The sequence below is a fragment of the Gavia stellata genome, chromosome 32 (assembly GCF_030936135.1).
Source record: "Gavia stellata isolate bGavSte3 chromosome 32, bGavSte3.hap2, whole genome shotgun sequence".
Classification (NCBI taxonomy): Eukaryota; Metazoa; Chordata; class Aves; order Gaviiformes; family Gaviidae; genus Gavia; species Gavia stellata.
Window position 1 is genome coordinate 5297544 of NC_082625.1, and position 16688 is coordinate 5314231.

The following is a 16688-nucleotide window of genomic DNA, read 5'->3' on the forward strand; positions in this document are numbered from 1 at the left end:
GGGCGGTTCGTTGTTTTGGTGGGTTTTTTTCCCCCGTCTTGGCAGAAAGCAAAGAATTAACCCCTGTCCCCAGGAAATCTGGGGGTTTGGTTTCCGTCCCTAAGGCCTCCAAGGCGCCTCTGGGGCCGAGGGAAACTCAGCGCGGGGGAATAAAAACCATTTTGGGGAGAATAAACCTCCCCCGACGCGGCGGGAGGAGCGGAGCGACGGCAGCGGGGACGGAGCCCGAGCCGGGCCGGCGGGCAGGGCCCTCCCCGAGCCTCCCCCAGCCCGGGCCGCCTTTTTATCATCCCCATCAGGGTTATTATTTCAAATTTTGGCGAGTCAGAAACCAGCCACCCGCTGCTCAATTAGCCCGAACAACGGGGGCATTAAACGGCCGATCGCGGCAGTGTTTAAATCTTTATTTACCAGAACCTTGTAAAGCCAGGAACAATTTGCATTCTATTAACTGCTTTTCAATAGGGCATCGACTGGAACTAAAAGATGCCACTACCCTGCCCTAATTAAAGAGCAACTGAATTACACTAAATACATATGGACGCCGCTCTCCTCCATAAATAACGGCGAGCTCCGCGCCGTGCGGAGCGCCCGGCTGGCCGGACTCTGCCCGGCCCCACGGGGAACTCGGTTTTCTTAAAAAAAAAAAAATAAATAAAATAATACACGCGTGGGCTTCACCCCACGCCCACCCCCGCTTGGCCCCGCGGAGCCCCGGCGCGGCTCGGCCGGGGACGGCGCGGAGGATCCGCGGGGAGGAAGGGCCGGAGCGGCTCCGGGTGCCGGGGGGTGGTGGCTCGGGCCGGGCACGTCCCCGCGGGGCGCTGACACCCCCCCTCCCCGCCAGCCCTCGGCCCTTTCCCCCGCGGCGGCTCCGCGCAGCGCGGAGCAGCGCGGCCGCGCAGCAAACGCGCGTTTCTCCAGCAAACCCTCGGCCCAGCGCCGGCCTGAGGCCGATCGAGCCCCGCCGGGAGCGGCCGCGGGGAACGGCGTTGCCACGGCGCTGCGCTGCGCACCCGCGGAGCTGCGGGGCAGCAGCCGCCCCCCGCCCAGGCCGGGAACCGGGGGCACGGGGCGGGGGGGTCGCTCCTTCCCCCCGAGGGCAGCCGGTGCCTCGGAGGGAGCGGAGCGCGGCCCCGGCGCTGCCCGCCCCTCCCCGCCCGATCCCCGGCCCCGCAGCCGCCTTCCCGGCGGGGAGCGGTGGGGCAGCGCGGGGACGGGCCGGAGCTTCCCCGGAGCGCGGCTCCGGTACCGAGCGGCGGTGCCAAACCGACGGCGAAGGAGCTCGACGAGCGGCCCCGGGGCCGCGGCTCAGCCCGCACCCACGGGCGGCAGGGAGCGTGGGCCGGGGGTCGCCCGCGGCTCTGCGGGGTCCGCCCGGGGGACAAGGGGCCGGTTCGGCGGGCGGGACCGAGCGGGAGAGCAGCGCCGGGGGTAGAGGCAGCCGAAGGGGCGGCGGGGAGCCGGCGGGGAGCGGCGAGCAGCTCCGGGCTGCCGCCGCCCGGGCTCCCCCGTTTCCCGCGGGCAGGAGCAGGCCCGGGGAGGGGGGATTCGCCTCGAAGGTGATTTCCTTCCCTTTCTTCGCAAGGCTTCACGCCAGGTCGGCAGCGCCCGGCCCAGCCCCAGCCCCAGCCCCGGCCCCAGCCCGCGGTGGCTCCCCGCGAGCCAGGCGTCCCCACGCGTGTTCGCGGTCCCCCCATGCCCACCCGCCCCGAGGTGTGGGGCGGGCGGCCGGGGTAGCAGAGCGTGCCGTGCCCTACCTGCCAGCCTGAGCGCCGACATCCTCTGAAATTCCGGCTCCTGCAACCATTTCCACATCCTCCGGAAAGTCTCCCGGCCCGACTTGAGCTTACTCCAGGGCTTGGGGTTCCGCAGCAGGTCCGAGAGGGTCCCCTGGGAGCGGCACAAGATCCTCTGGGCGAAGATGGCCTGCGGGATGCTGTAACGCTTCAGCTCGGCCGTGATCCGCTGAGCCACCTCCTTGGTGTTGATCTCCTCCACCTGCCCGGAGCCGCCGGGCTGAGAACCGGCGGCCGAGGCCTGCCGCTCCCGCTCGCCCAGGAGGGAGCCACCGGGCTGGGCGTGCGGGTGGCCGTGCGGGTGCATCCCGTTGAGCGGCGGCATCATGGCCGAGCTGGGCGCCGCCAGCCCCCGCGCCAGGTGCTCCTCGCCCCGGGACAGCATCGCGGCGTGCGAGTCGAAGCCGTTGGGCGAGAGCATCTTCTCGTTGGGCAAGTGGCCCCCGGGGCCGTAAGGGGCCAGCGGCTGCTGGGCGTTGTGCAGGCTGCTCAGCCCGTTGGGCAGCGGCGAGAGGGGCTGCCCCATAGCCGGCATGTCCTTGGGGTAGTGGCTGTAGAGGTTGCCCATGGAGGCCAGGCTCCGCTCGTCACGCATGAGGGTGAAGCTGCCGCTCACGTTGCCGGCCAGGCGCTGGTGCGGGTGGTGGTGGTGGTGGTGGTGGTGCGGGTGGTGGAACTTCTCCGAGACGGTGGAGATGGGCGGCAGGTGCTGCAGGGGGGTCAGCGTGGTGTAGGTGCTGCTCAGGCTCATGCCGGAGGGTGACTCGCAGGACATGCTCATGGCGGGGTGCAGCGGGGCGGCCAGGCTGTGCTCGGCGCGGTAGTCACCCCCCTCCAGGATGGAGGCCATGCCCGAGACCATGGCGGGCCGGCCGTGCGGTACCAGGTTGCGGTGCGAGCCCTGCCGCCCGTGCGCCGGGCTCAGCAGCTCGGCGGGCTGCGAGTGCGGGACGCCGTGCAGGCTGCCCAGGTTCTCCATCGCCAGCTCCATGGTGGCCGCCGGGCTCTGCCGCTGCCTCGCCCGCTCGCTCGCTGCCTTCCTCCCCCACCCCCCCCGCCGCCGCCGCCGCCTCCTCCTCCTCCTCCTCCTCCTCCTCCACCGCCGCCCCCCCCCTCCCCGCGCCGGCTGCCCGGATTAATTCAGACTCCGCGCTCGGGGGATCGATCTCCCGCACCCCGCGGTCAGGCCAGCATGATGCGCCGCGCCCGCCCGCCCCAGCCCGCCTCGGTGCGCTGCGGCGCGGGGGCTGCGGCCGGGCGCGGAGCGGGGAGCGGGGCTCGGTGCGGAGCGGAGCGGGGCGCGGGGCGTGCGCTCGGGGCGGCTGCGGCGCGCCTCGGCCGCCGGCTCCCGGCAGCCTCGCTCTGGGCCGCGGCGTGACGTCAGCGCCGCCCCGCCCCCCCCCCCCAACCGAGCTGCACCGCCCACCCCCCCCCCCCCCTTCCCGGTGCGGGGCGGGCGGGTGGGGGGGGAGCGCGGAGCGCAGCCGGCGGCGCCCGGCACACGGCGGGGCCGCACCGCGCCCCCAACCCCCACCGGGGTGACCCCCTCCCCGCCCCCCCCGAAGTGACACACACCCCTCCCGCGCATCGGGGTGACCCCCGCAATGGAGCGACCCCCGCCCCGAGGTGCCCCCCCCCCCGGCACCCAGCGCATCTGGCGGCGCCGCACGGCTGTGCCCACCTGCGCCCCCGCACAGCTGGCGGGCCCCGACCCCCCCCCGGCACACATCTGGACGCGCCTCTCCCCGCTGCCCCCCAGCACCCCCCCCGCTGCCCCCCCCCTCCCCGCGCTCCCCCCCCCCCTCCGCCCCTCCCAAGGGCCTGGCTGCCCTCGTCTACCCCAAACACGCCTGTCCCCGCACCCCCGTGTTTCCCCACGCGTGTCCCCAGCATCACCCCCTTTCCCCCGCCCCCGCGGCGGGCACTGCCCCCCCTTCCCGGGCAGCGGAGGCTACCGGGAGGTGTGGGGGGGGGTGCCTTGGCACGGGGGGGGCGGGGTGTGACAGGGACACGCGTGGGGTGGCTCACGGCGCTGTGCTGCAGGGCCCTGGGCAGCGGTGGGGGAGAAGGGGAAACGGGAAAAAGGAAAGAAGGAAAGGGAAAGGGAAAAGGGAAAGGGAAAAGGGAAAGGGAAAGGGAAAATGGAAAGGGGAAGGGAAAATGGAAAGGGGGAAGGGAAAAGGGAAAGGGAAAAGGGAAAGGCTAAAGGGAAAGGGAAAATGGAAAGGGAAAATGGAAAGGGGAAGGGAAAATGGAAAGGGAAAAGGAAAAGGGAAAGGGAAAAGGGAAAGGGAAAAGGGAAGGGGAAAGGGCAAATGGAAAGGGGAAAGGGAAAAGGAAAAGGGAAAATGGAAAGGGAAAAGGGAAAGGTTAAAGGGAAAGGGAAAAATGGAAAGGGGAAAAGGGAAAAGGAAAAGGGAAAATGGAAAGGGAAAAGGGAAAGGTTAAAGGGAAAGGGGGAAAGGGAAAGGTTAAAGGGAAAGGGAAAAATTGAAAGGGAAAAGGGAAAGGGAAAAGGAAAGGGAAAGGGAAAAATGGAAAGGGGAAAGGGAAAGGGAAAAGGGAAACGGAAAATGGAAAGGTTAAAGGGAAAGGGAAAATGGAAAGGGAAAAGGGAAAATGGAAAATGGAAAGGGAAAAGGGAAAGGGAAAGGGAAAAGGAAAGGGAAAGGACGAAGACGGGATGAAGAGGCGACCCGAGCCGGGTGTAGGCCACCGGAGGGGCTGGGACTCGGCGTCCTTCCCAGGCACGTTTCCAGCCGGTCCCGGCCCCGCCGCACCGAGCCGGGCTGCCCGCGGGGGGGGGCGGCTCTGGCAGCTCCCGGCCGTGCCCGCTCCTCCAGGCCGGGACGCGCGGGTTCCCCGAGCTTTACCGGCCATACCGAGAAACCAGAACCCAAACTGGAAGCCGTAGCTTCCCGCGGGGGGGGGGGGGGGGTGGGGGGCCCGCCAGCCCCGCGTGGGCTGCTCGGTCCCCGCTCGCTGCGGGCGGCCCCCACGGCCGAGGCCCGGGCGGGCGGGCCGGGAGCTGCGGTGCGGGGCAGCAGCAGGTCCCCGCTCCGCGGGGCGGGAGGCGCGGGCCGGAGCTCCGGGCCTCAGCCGCCCCCCGCGTCGCAGTCAGTAGTGCGGCAAAGGTTGACATCCCGTCCGAACTCGGAGCAGTCTGACCCATCCCATCCATCCCATGCATCCCGCCCCATCCATCCCATCCATCCCATCTCATCCCACCTCATCTCACCTCATCTGTCCCATCCATCCCACCCCACCTCATCCATCCCATCCATCCCGCCCCATCCCACCTCATCCCACCTCATCCGTCCCATCCATCCCATCCCACCTCGTTCATCCCATCCATCCCATCTCATCCCACCTCATCCATCTCATCCATCCCATCCATCCCATCCCATCCCACCTCATCCATCTCATCCATCCCATCCATCCCATCCCATCTCATCCACCCTGTCCATCCCATCCCCTCCCATCGCCTCCACTCCCCTCCCCTGCCATCCATCCCACCCCATCCCATCTCATCCATCCTGTTCATCCCACCTCATCTGCCCCATCCATCCCAGCCCAGCCATCCCATCCATCCCATACCCTCCCATCCCATCCCAAACCATCCATCCCATCCCCTCCCATTCCCTCCCATCCCATCCACCCTGTCCATCCCATACCCTCCCATTCCATCCCATCCCGTCCCCTCCCATCCCATTCCCTCCCATCCCATCCTATCCTATCCATCCCATCCATCCTATCCATCCCATCCCATCCTAACCCATCCCATTCCATCCCATCCCATTCCTCCCATCCCATCCCATCCCATCCCATCCCATCCCATCCCATCCCATCCCATCCCATCCTATCCTATCCATCCCATCCACCCTATCCATCCCCTCCCATCCCGCCCCCAGCAATTCCCTCAAGTGCTCAGTTCGAGAAAGGAAAGCCGCGCAGGTTCCGCGCAGGGGATGCTCCGGGGGGAGCGGGGTCCCCCCCCAGCGCCTCTTCTGCCCCCGGCACCCCCTGACACCGCGCTCCAGCCCGCTGGAGCCGGGCCGGGCCGGGCCGAGCCGGGATGCGGGAGGAATCCGGCCCCGCTCGGCCCGCGCCCCGCTCCCAGCTCTCAGCCCCGGCCCCTGCCGGGGGGGCCGCGGGCCGGACCCCGGCACCGGGAGGGACCCGCGCCCCGGGGGCTCCGGTACCGGGGGGCAGGGGGGGCTTCCGGGCAGGTAACGGGACATGGAGCCGGGCAGGGGGGGGCCGGAGCCGGGCAGGGATGGACAGGGGGGGGCCGGAGTCGGGCAGGGATGGACGGGGGGGCCGGAGCCGGGCAGGGATGGACAGGGGGGGGCCGGAGTCAGACAGGGATAGACGGGGGGGGCCGGAGCCGGGCAGGGATGGACAGGGGGGGCCGGAGTCAGACAGGGATGGACGGGGGGGGCCGGAGCCGGGCAGCGCCAGAGGATGCGGGGGGGGGGGGTGGGGGTGGGGGTGGTGTCGAGGTGCGCAGCGAGGAGGAGATTGGGAACAAACCAGGGGTGAAGCAGCCGCGTCTGGAAGGGTTTCATTGAGTGTAATAATGGCGATAGCGCATCGACCGGCCCATCGAGCGCCCACCGATAGATCCATCCACCCCTCCATCCATCCATCCATCCATCCATCCATCCATCCATCCATCCATCCCTCCGTCCATCCATCCCTCCATCCATCCATCCATCCCTCCGTCCATCCATCCCTCCATCCATCCATCCATCCCCGCAGCTGCCCCGCGCGCCCGCCGTCCCGCACAGCGTCCCCGGGCCGGGCTCGCTGCCCCCCCCCCCCCCAGCACGGCCGGGCCCGCAGCACCGGGGGCCCCCCGGGGCAGGGGCCGGACTCTGCCCTCCGCCGAGCTTTGCACCGAGCAAACAACAAAAAAGAGAGAGACTTTTTAGTAATTAGTGCGACATAATTGAGTAATGCGGTGGCCCCGCGCTCCCCCCCCCCTGCCCCCCCCCCCGGCTTTTCCCCGATCGATGCAATATCATTAGGCGAGAGGCACCGAGACACGCGGGGCCGGGGGAGCGGGGAGGCGGCAGCAGCTCCCCGGGCCGGGCCCCAGCCGCTGCGGGCTCGTGTGGGCCCGGCGGGGTTTGTCACCTCCGCGGCGGCCCCAGCCCGGGGGAAGCCCCTCGGAGCGCCCAGAGGCGCTGGCGATGGGCCGGGGCGCAGCGCGGGGGAGAGGCCCGGTCTCCATTCGCCAGCTGGATGCTATTGATCCCTTCCCTCGCCTCCTCTTTCTTCCTGAGCTCCCTTCTCCCTATTTAAATTCCCATCCCTCTGCTCCTCCGCAGCCGCCCGGACAGCGCTCCGGGAGGAGCCGCGCAGTGCCGGTGCCCCGGGGGCGGAGAGCGGTAAGTGCGGAGGGGGAGCGCGGGCCCGGGGCAGCCCCCCCCCCCCCCCTCCCCCAACCCCCGCAGCCCCCCCCGTTGGGACCGACGGCTTCGCTTAGACGGGACGAGCGGGGAGAGAGGCGCAGCCGGGAACACCCAGTAACCCCCCCCCCCCAAAAAAAAAAAAGCAACCGCGCAGAGCCCCGCTCAGCACCCCCCCCGCCGCCCCTCGCTGCCCCCCGGGCGGAGCGGGGCTCTCGGCGCTGCCCGCACCGCAGAGGCGGCCCCGCTCCCGGCCGGCCCGGGCAGCCAGCGGCGGCGGGGGGGGGGGGGGGGGCGGCCCCCGGAGCCCGGGGAAGGTGTGGCGGGGGCGGGCCGCTCCCCCCGCCGGTACCGCTGCCTTCCGGGGCCGCGCCGGCCCGGCCTGGGCGCTGCGCTCAGATCCATCCCATTTTCCTTCTCCTTTCTTCCCCCCCCCCCCCGCCCCTCCCACCGAGGAAGAGCCCGAAGGACCCGGCCGGAGCCAGCTCCCGCGGAGCGGGGCGCGCACCCGCGGGCGGTGTTTATCGCAGCCGGTGAGCAGGTACGGGGCGGGGGGTAAACCGTTTGCTTTTGCCGGGCCGGGGAGGAGAAGGAACCGGCAACGTGGCTCCGGCGCATCCCGCCATAGCGCTGCCCCTACGGAAGCCCAAGTTCCTTAAAGTTCATGAAGGTTTCGAACCACCGGCCCCGTCGCCTGGCAGGTGAATTATTCAGCGCCTATAGATCCCTCGCAAACCCTTTCATTTCGGTTCCAAATCTTCCCCAGCCCAGCTTTTGCCTATGGATGTCTCGATTTTCCAACAATCAAGCGGGAGGCAAAGAGCGTGGCAATTTCTGCTAATCGATTTTCCATACAATGGGCCCCAGATGATGTTTTAAAATGTGAGAAACTAAAATGTGTTGGTTTAAATAAGACTTTTGCAATCAATAGCTTTTAAAAAAAGAGACTTTGATACCGGTTCTTGAAGGGGATTCAAACGCTTTCACTTCCAAAACAAAACAAGGCAGGAAAAACCAGCGACGCTGGAAAAGTTCCGCCCGGATTTGGGGTTATTAAAGCGGGATATGGGAAAACCCGCTTCGGGGGGCGCAGCCCCGGGAGCGGAGCCCCCATCCCCGCCCGTCCCGTTGCGCGCCCCCGCCCCGGGGCTCCGCGCAGCTCTGCGCCGCCTCCGCGCAGCGCAGGGGCGGCCGCGGGCGGGGGCAGTCCCGCACCTTCCTCCCCCCCCCCCCCCGGCTGTTTTGGGGGGCGATTTGCCCTTCCCCGTTGCCCCACCGCACCCCGCGCCGGGGTTTGAGGCGCTTCGGGCAGGAATCCAGCCGGGAACAAACTCCGGCCCTTTCCCCACCGACATTTTCCTCTGCTAAAAATCCCGCCCCCCCCGGCCCCGCGCTGCTGCGCGCCCGCGGAGGCTTTTTTTTTAAATTTTAGGGCAATTTTAGCTGCAAGATCAGGCCCTTTCCCCGCCGCTCCCGGCTTTTCCTTTCCCTTTTGCGGGATAAAATACATATATATATATTTTTTTTTAATCCCCCCCCCTCGGTGAAAAATTTTCCATTTCTCTGCAGAATCGGCCCCGGAGGCGTTTAGGGAGGGGGACAGCCCGGGGGGAGCTGCCCCCCCCACCCCGCCCGCCTCTGCCGCCCGCCTTCCCCCGGGCTCGGTGGGTCGGGCCGGGACCGGGCTGGGAGCGGGGAAAAGCGGCAGCAACGGGGGGAAATCAAGCGGTGGGGCGGTGGGGCGGGGGGTGGGGGGGAGAACCGGCCCCTCCACAGCCTTTCCGGAGACTTTTCTCGTTTACCCCGAAACTTTGGGCCGCCCCAAAACTCGGCGGCCGGGAGCGGCGGGGCCAGGGCGGCGGCGGGGAGCGGGGCCGGGGGGGGGACTCCATCCAATTTCGCCCCGGGGGGGGCGGCTGGAGGACGGGAGTTTGCTCTTTTCGATGTAACCCCCGCAGGTTTCCCCCGAACGAAGCAGCCCCGCAGAGCCCCGGCGCAGCCCGGACCGGGGCCGTGCGTCCCCGGGGCTCCGCACCCACCCGCGGCCGGGGGCCGGGCCGGGCCCCCCCCGCTGCCCCCAGCTCCGGGAAAACCAACGGGGGCCTCGGGGAGCCTCTTTCATCCGCAATTTGTTTTCAAAACTTCCCGGCGGAGCAGCACTGAACTTTACACCCTGGCAGCGGCCATGGCGGGCTCGGCCCCGCCGGGGCTTTCGGGGGAAAACCGGTGAAAATCGCTGAGATTTCGCTCAGCTCCGAGGTGGGACATATTTTTTTTTTTCTTTCCCATTTTTTCCCCTCCCTCCCGTCCGCTCTCCGCCTTTTCCCGGTCGGGCCCGACGGTCCCCGAGCCGGGCTGGAGCGCGGGTGGAATTATAAACCACAAAGTGACACATGCAACGAGTTTATCGGTGCTCGGCGGGGCGGGGGTGCCCCCCAGACCTCCAAAACGCTCCTCCTCCCCCTCCCCGCCTCTGCCCTCTCCCACTTTTCGCTCCTTGTGCATTTCGGGGACCCTCCAGCCCGAGGCTCTGAGCACCCCAAAGGCTCCCCGGGGGCTCCCGGGGGGGTTCGGGGGGGGCCGTGAGCGCAGCCTCGCCGCGGGGCCGGGGCCGGGGCGTTGTGAACCGTCGAGGAAACGAGAGGAACCGGGCGCTTTCCGCCGCGCTGCAGCGCGTTCCCGCATCACAACGCGCACGGAAAGCACGCACGTTCATCAGACTTATTTTATACATTGTATATAAGGAGATATAGATAGAAAGAGACCGTATTTATTTTATATACATGCGCTATATATGTACGTGTATTCTCTGCTTCTCTCCATTCCCCGCAGGGGTTTTCTTGTCGCCTCAGGGCTCCTTCTCCCGGCTCGGAAGCTTTTCCGAAAAGATCCCGATTTTGGGGACTTTCCTCCCCAAGCCCGAGGGCAGCGGGACGGTACGGCCGCCCCCCCCCCCCCCCCCCCCTCCGTCCCCGTCCTGCGCGATCGCGCTCCGGCTCGGCCGCACCGCGGAGCGGCGGGGGGGGGACCGGGGGGGGGGGGGGCGCTGCCGGGCCCGGAGCCCCCCGGTCCCTGCGGCTCAGCCCCCGCAACAGGTACCTCCGCTCCCGGGGGCTGCGGGCACCCGCCGCGCCCCGGGACAGGCAGGGGTGGGGACAGGCAGGGACGGGGACAGGCAGGGGTGGGGACAGGCAGGGGTAGGGACAGACAGGGGTGGGGACAGGCAGGGACGGGGACAGGCAGGGGTAGGGACAGGCAGGGATGGAGACAGGCAGGGACGAGGACAGGAAGGGATGGGTAGGGACAGGCAGGGACGGGGACAGGCAGGGGTAGGGACAGACAGGGATGGGGACAGGCAGGGACGGGGACAGGCAGGGATGGGGACAGGCAGTGATGGGGACAAGCAGGGACAGGGATAGACAGGGAGAGGTAGGGACAGGCAGGGGTGGGGACAGGCAGGGATGGAGACAGACAGGGATGGGGATGAGGCAGGGGTAGGGACAGGCAGGGACAGGGACAGGCAGGGACTGGGATGAGGCAGGGATGGGGACGAGGCAGGGATGAGGGTGAGGAAAAATGGGAAATGAGGCAGAGATGGGGACAAGGCAGGGAAGAGGACAAGGCAGGGACAGGTATGAGACAGGGACGGGGGTAAGGTAAAACAGGAGCCGAGGCAGGAACAGGGGACGAAGCGGGGACGAAGCAGGGACGAGGCAGGGACCTGCCGACCCCCAGCCAGACCAGGCAGCTGCTCGGGGCTCAGCGGGGACGGGCAGAGGGTCCCCGCAGGATGGAGCCCCCAGGCCTGCCCCTCGCCCACCCCGGATTGCTTGGGTCGTGCTGCGCTGGTCACTAAAATAATCCAAAGCGGCTCCTGTCCACCCAGGGCTGTTACACACACGGACACACAGACACACAGACACAGACACCCCCCCTGAGTGCTGGCCAGCCGTAGCCGATACCCTTCACGCAGACCTGTCCAAGGGAAACACCTGCATCCGCTGCCCCCAAACCCACCCCGCTCCAACCAAACCCCAGCACTGTCCTGGGCACAAAGCCACCCCCATGGCAGGTGCCACCCCCATGGCAGGTGCCAGCCCGACAGCCAGCCTGGCTGGGGTGCGAGGCGGTGGCACCCCTTTCCCCGTGCCCTCCTCTCTAGCGCAGCTATAATTGCTGCTGTATTTATCCAAACTAGGAGGGGGTGGCAGAGAAAGACTTCGAAGAGTAATTTTCCGGGAATTCTCCTCGGTGTAATTGTCTTGATAATAAATCCAGACGCTTAGCCTGTGTATGAATTGCTTTTTACCATTTTCATTTATTATTGAACACAGTGGGGAGAAGGGGAAACGCAACAGGGCTCTTTCTTGTGAGAGAGAAGGGGCGAAGGGGCCGAGGAGACGATTTCTCTGCAGATCCGGGAAACTGGATGTGTTCATCATCTTGTGCTCTGGTTTTTTTTTCCTCCCCTTAATACTTAGCCCGTTTCCCCACCCCCCACTTTTTTTGGGGGTATTGAAAACTAATTAAATAACCCGTTAGCTAACACGTTAAATTAAGATCCACTCTTGGATTTAATGATGTCTCCGGAAGAATTGACAGAAATGTGAAGACAGACTGTCAATAGATTCCTTCCCCTGGTTACACTGTATAAATGTGATTAAAACAGATCTCAAAGAAGGGTGTCCCGACACGGCACCCACGCAGGGATGGAGCCCTCGGGGCATCCGTGGGTGTCTGGAGACAAACATCTCCTGAAGTGGGTGCTGAGTGGGGGGATGGATGGCAGGACAACGCTGCTCCTCCCTGGGGGTGGCCCGCAGTGGGTTGGGGATGAGAAACCACACTGAGACATGGTTTGGGTTGGAGCAAGACCCCAGCAAAGGCTCGTGCCTCTGGGGAAGGGGGAAGCATCCCTCGGCCGATGTCCCCAGCTGTCCCCCCGGCAGCCGGTGCGCTGTAGCACCGAGCGATGCTGCCCAGACGTGCTCCTCCGTCCCCAGCCCTTGGAGCGGTCCAGGGCAGGCTCGTGCTATGCGGATGGACGCCAAGCTGAGCCTTCGCTTTGTCCTGGCTCCAGCAATGCAAACAGTGGCTGGTACGGTGAGCGTACACCCATCGCTTGCTGCTTAAGCTCTCAGGTAAAGGTTACCTTAGCATCCAGGCTGAAAAAAATCAATGGCTGATACAGCATGAGATTCAGAAAGACAACATACATCTATCACTTAGGGATTCGATGGGCTTAGAATAGTCTTGTCAACAAATGATTGTTTAAACAGAATATCTCAACTGTTTATGGCACCCTTAATCCATACATCTAAGCACCACTGTAACATGTCGTGAGCATGGATTGCTCTGTAGAAACCTCTGTTGTTAGGTCCGGAGCTGCAGAACACTTAAGCATGTGCTTAAGTCTCTTAGACTTCAAATTAATCATGTACTTAAGTGTTTTGCTTGACGAGGCCGGGCCTAAGAACAGGGAAATACCTGTCATTATGTTAATGGATGAAGTTTTTTGTTTCCTGGCCTTCATTTATGTAGTGTATAAAGGGCTAAATGCACACACGTGTGCTCTGGACACCGAGTCTTCTGGCTGATTTATCCAGCCGGTGCACAAACAGAGCCCGTGTCGCCCGGCTATGGAGGTTATTTTGTAGCTCTTCCTTCTCCCCCGGGCTCTGGGGTCCTTGACGTGGCATTTCAGGGAGGCTTTGGGCCAGCGGAGCTGATGGTGGGGGGTGAAAACCCCCCAGGGGTTGTGAGTTAAATGATGCAGGGGGAAAGAGGAGAGGAGCAGATGGAGAGGGCTAAAAAAAAAGATGTGGAAGGGAGTGAAGAGCAAAAAGAGGCTGGAAAAGCATCGCAGACCCAGAGCAACAGCTACGGTGTCCACAGGGACCTGAGCAGGGAAAGCGAGGGAGGCCGGTGCCAGCTCCAACCAGCCTGGAGACCTTCTGGTGGGGACCCGCAGCCCCCGCGGAGCCCCAGCGCTGGCTGGCGCCCGGTGTCCCGCTGGTCCCTACACCGGTGGCTTGGCCATGACCTGGGGAGCAAACCCCAACATTGTCATCCCCTTCTTGCGTCTGTCACCTGCCCAGGCTGCTCCGAGGTCTCTGGGGCAGGGGAGATCTCTTGCTGTGGGCTCCGCTCTCAACACGTGCCTCATGTTAATTATACAACAAATTTAAGTGTGTTGGGAAGGGGGAGATTCTGTTTCCTCCCCCAAATAACTGCAGCTTCAAATTGAATTTGAAAAGAGGCTTTCAGGTGTTTGGGGGCTTGCAAGGGGACAGGGGCTTATGAAAACACAAGACCTGCAGAGCAAAAAATACAGCGAGAAAGAAGAGAGAGCAAAATAAATAAAGGAGCATTAAAGCACGTATCAATATTTCTCCTCAAAATGTAGAATGCATTTTCTTTCCTGAAAAATTAATAACCTCACTTTGTCAATGGACTCTTTCCCCCTCCCCACTTCCCCTCCCTCCCGCTCGCCTCCCCTCCTCTTCCTCCCTCTCCTTGTCTGCAGAAGACGTTCAATGAAAAACAAGCAGAGAATAAAAAAAGTCAGTTAATCCTCAGCAGTTCCAGACTTGAGCTTTTTAATGGCCTCTCAGGGTTCATCTCCCAGCCACACGATCTCTGCAGAGAAGGGGAACCCTCCCCGACGGCTGCTGGCCGGCTCCTGGCTCCGGTTCAACCGTGCATCTTCAGACAGTGCAACGCCTGGCGTGCTGCGCTCGGGAAAATCAGAGGCCATGGCCTCAGTTCCCCCGGGGGGAGTCCCCACGCAGCCTCAGTCAGTCCGAAGGAGGTCGCGGGGAGAGATGGGGTAATTGCCAAAAGGATTTGGGGACTCGGCCCGGGTGTTCCGGCGAGACTCAGCCAGACGCCTGCAAGGACCAAGCGCCCGGTGCATGGGATGCTGAAGCTTATGTCTGCATTTAATCTCCACCTTAAAGCCAAGCAGCTAAATAAATGATGCATCCCCTGAACAGTCTTGCTGGAGGGGACCGGGGTAAGTCCTTCCCGAGATCCCACCTCCCTCTTTTCCAAGCTCAAACCCAGCAGCCGGTGCCCGAGCCGAGGGAGACCCTCACCACCCCCGGGAAGCCTGGCTGGGCTGGAGGCAGCGCCTGGGCCCCTTCTTGTGGGACCTTCCCTGGGGCTCCCTGAGCAGCCGGCAGAGACGTCGTCGGCAAGAATCCCTATTCACCAGCACTTCAGCACATGCTTAACTTCAGCCGGTTATGAAGTGCTTTCCGTGCCAGCGTGGTGCCTGGAAGGCTGGGGGAGGCTGGGGGAGGGATGGCCGTGGTCCTGCCCGCTGTGGGGACACCACGAGGGGCTCAAGCTGGGGATCAAACCCGCTCCCCGTCACTCTGGCATCCAGTGGCTCTTGAAGGCAGAGCAGTTCGGAGGCTGCCAGACCCGGAGAGCCGGGGAGAGGCGGTCGGGAGAGCAGGGGAGTATCCGCCCTGCCAGCATGCCGTGGCTCAGGATCAAACCCGAAGCTTTCTGTGGTGGCGAAGACCAGGAATATTTTCCCGAGACGCTGCTCAGCTCTTGGGGCCAGTGGAGAGCTTGTCAAATATTGAGCAGGCACGTCAATGTTGCAAGCTCTAAGTGAAAGCAAAAATCAGTTAATGGTCTTCCCAAGCCGTCCTCTTGGCGTGGGGAGTCCTCGCAGAACCTGGGGTGGACGATTCGCGAGGGGTTGATGCGCTGCTTAGTAAAGTGATCATTCAGCAGCCATTAACATGTGTATAAAACAAAATATCCGAAAAATCCCAGTGGGAAGAGGAAAGCACTGCCCCGATTCGAGGAAGTGGTGCTATTCATCAGAGCCCGTAAGTACCCGCTTAAACCCCCCTGGGAATTTGGAGAAGAGTTTTGGGACCTGACAGGAGATGGGTTCCTCCTTCTGTGAGAATTTATGTGAATTTTATGTTCTTCAATTAGGAAAAAAAATCAAGCAATTGAAAAAAAAAAAAAAAATCAAAACCATTACAGACATTGTCAATCAAAGCAGGTGGTTTTGACAAGCTTTAAAGTTGTAGCTGAATTTAAGCTTGGGCGGTTTTTCAAATTTCCTTTTAGTGTAAATTAATAATAATTTAAAAACAAAAATAAAATCACAGGGAGCTGGAAGAGGAAAATTGTTCTTTTGGAAAATGTTGAAACAGGACAATTTGATGACTCCCACTCTTCTCATGTGGCCAACGAAATGTTTGGAAGGGGTATTTAATGAAACAGCTGGCTCCATTGGGAAAAGGATTTGTTTTGATGAAGTAGCATTTTTCCGATTTTTCCAAACTTTTGGAGTATCCCCGATCTCTGCTCGATGGGGAAGGGCGTTCGCTGCTCCCAGGAGTGGAGCCCTACACTGACAGGGCTCTCAACCTGTCGTCCCTCTCCTCCGAGGTTTGTGTCCTGACTTCCTCCAGGGGAAAAATTAGTGTAGGACAAGAAATGTGAAGGACGCAACTGCAGAGGAGAAGAAAATTCTAGCTGCAGAGTCAGGACGACTCTTTATGCCAAAGGACTTGGCTCCTTTTGTCACCCTGTGGCAGGATGGGGCTCACAGCTGAAATTCAGCCCTACCTGGATGCCTGCGTGTAAAGTCTGAGTGAGAGATCGTAACCCTGCCTCGGGCTGAGTTACGTTCAGCTCTTCTATCTGATATAAAACTACTGGAATTTTTAATTTACAATAAAATAATAATATATTCTTTAAAGATAATAATGTATCTTTAAACTAGGATAATAATATACATGTCCTCTGATGCTTCTTCCTTTGGCTGAAGGATGCAAGGTCAGATGAGGGTCTATCAACCAGCACACCGTATCTGGCGGGTCAGATCCAAGACCCATCCAGCCTGGTTTCTTGTCTCCCTTGGTGAGCCGTGGTCTACCCAGATGCAATGCAGATACTCGTTGGAGGGTGCTGGTCTCTTCTCCCAAGTGACAAGTGATAGGACAAGAGGAAATGGACTTAAGTTGCACCAGGGGAGGTTTGGATTGGATATTAGGAAAAACTTCTTCACTGAAAGGGTTGTCAGACACTGGAACAGGCTGCCCAGGGAGGTGGTTGGGTCACCATCCCTGGAGGTATTTAAAAGACGTGTGGATGAGGTGCTTAGGGACATGGTTTAGTGGTGGACTTGGCAGTGCTACGTTAACGGTTGGACTTGGTGATCTGAAAGGTCTTTTCCAACCTAAATGATTCTATGATTCTACTTGTTGACTCGCCTTTCCATCAGGAATGGGTTAGTGAGCTTCGCCACTGCAGGTTGACCCTGAACTGTTAAGACAGAGAGCCCAAGAGTCATTTGTTAAACCCAAAAATTAAGCAAAGAGGTGACCCAAAGAACTCCTGACCCAGTGGTAATATGGACATACCGGTGTGGGGGACCCTGAGATTAAGTGGAGTCAAACAGGCTGCGCCGAGGGCTGAGGGTTGGGATCAGAGGTCCATC

The 16688-nt window shown here is 62.7% G+C and overlaps 1 protein-coding gene across 1 annotated transcript in view; it reads right to left on the reverse strand.

Annotated features, from left to right (window-relative positions):
- The window catches only part of LOC132319851 (hepatocyte nuclear factor 6-like), a 62363-nt gene extending 59573 nt beyond the window's left edge, over positions 1–2790 (reverse strand). The window contains exon 1 of the mRNA XM_059831646.1: positions 1761–2790. Within this exon, the coding sequence (XP_059687629.1) occupies positions 1761–2790 (1030 nt within the window). The remainder of the gene's footprint in view (positions 1–1760) is intronic.
- Between the last annotated feature and the right edge of the window lie 13898 nt (positions 2791–16688).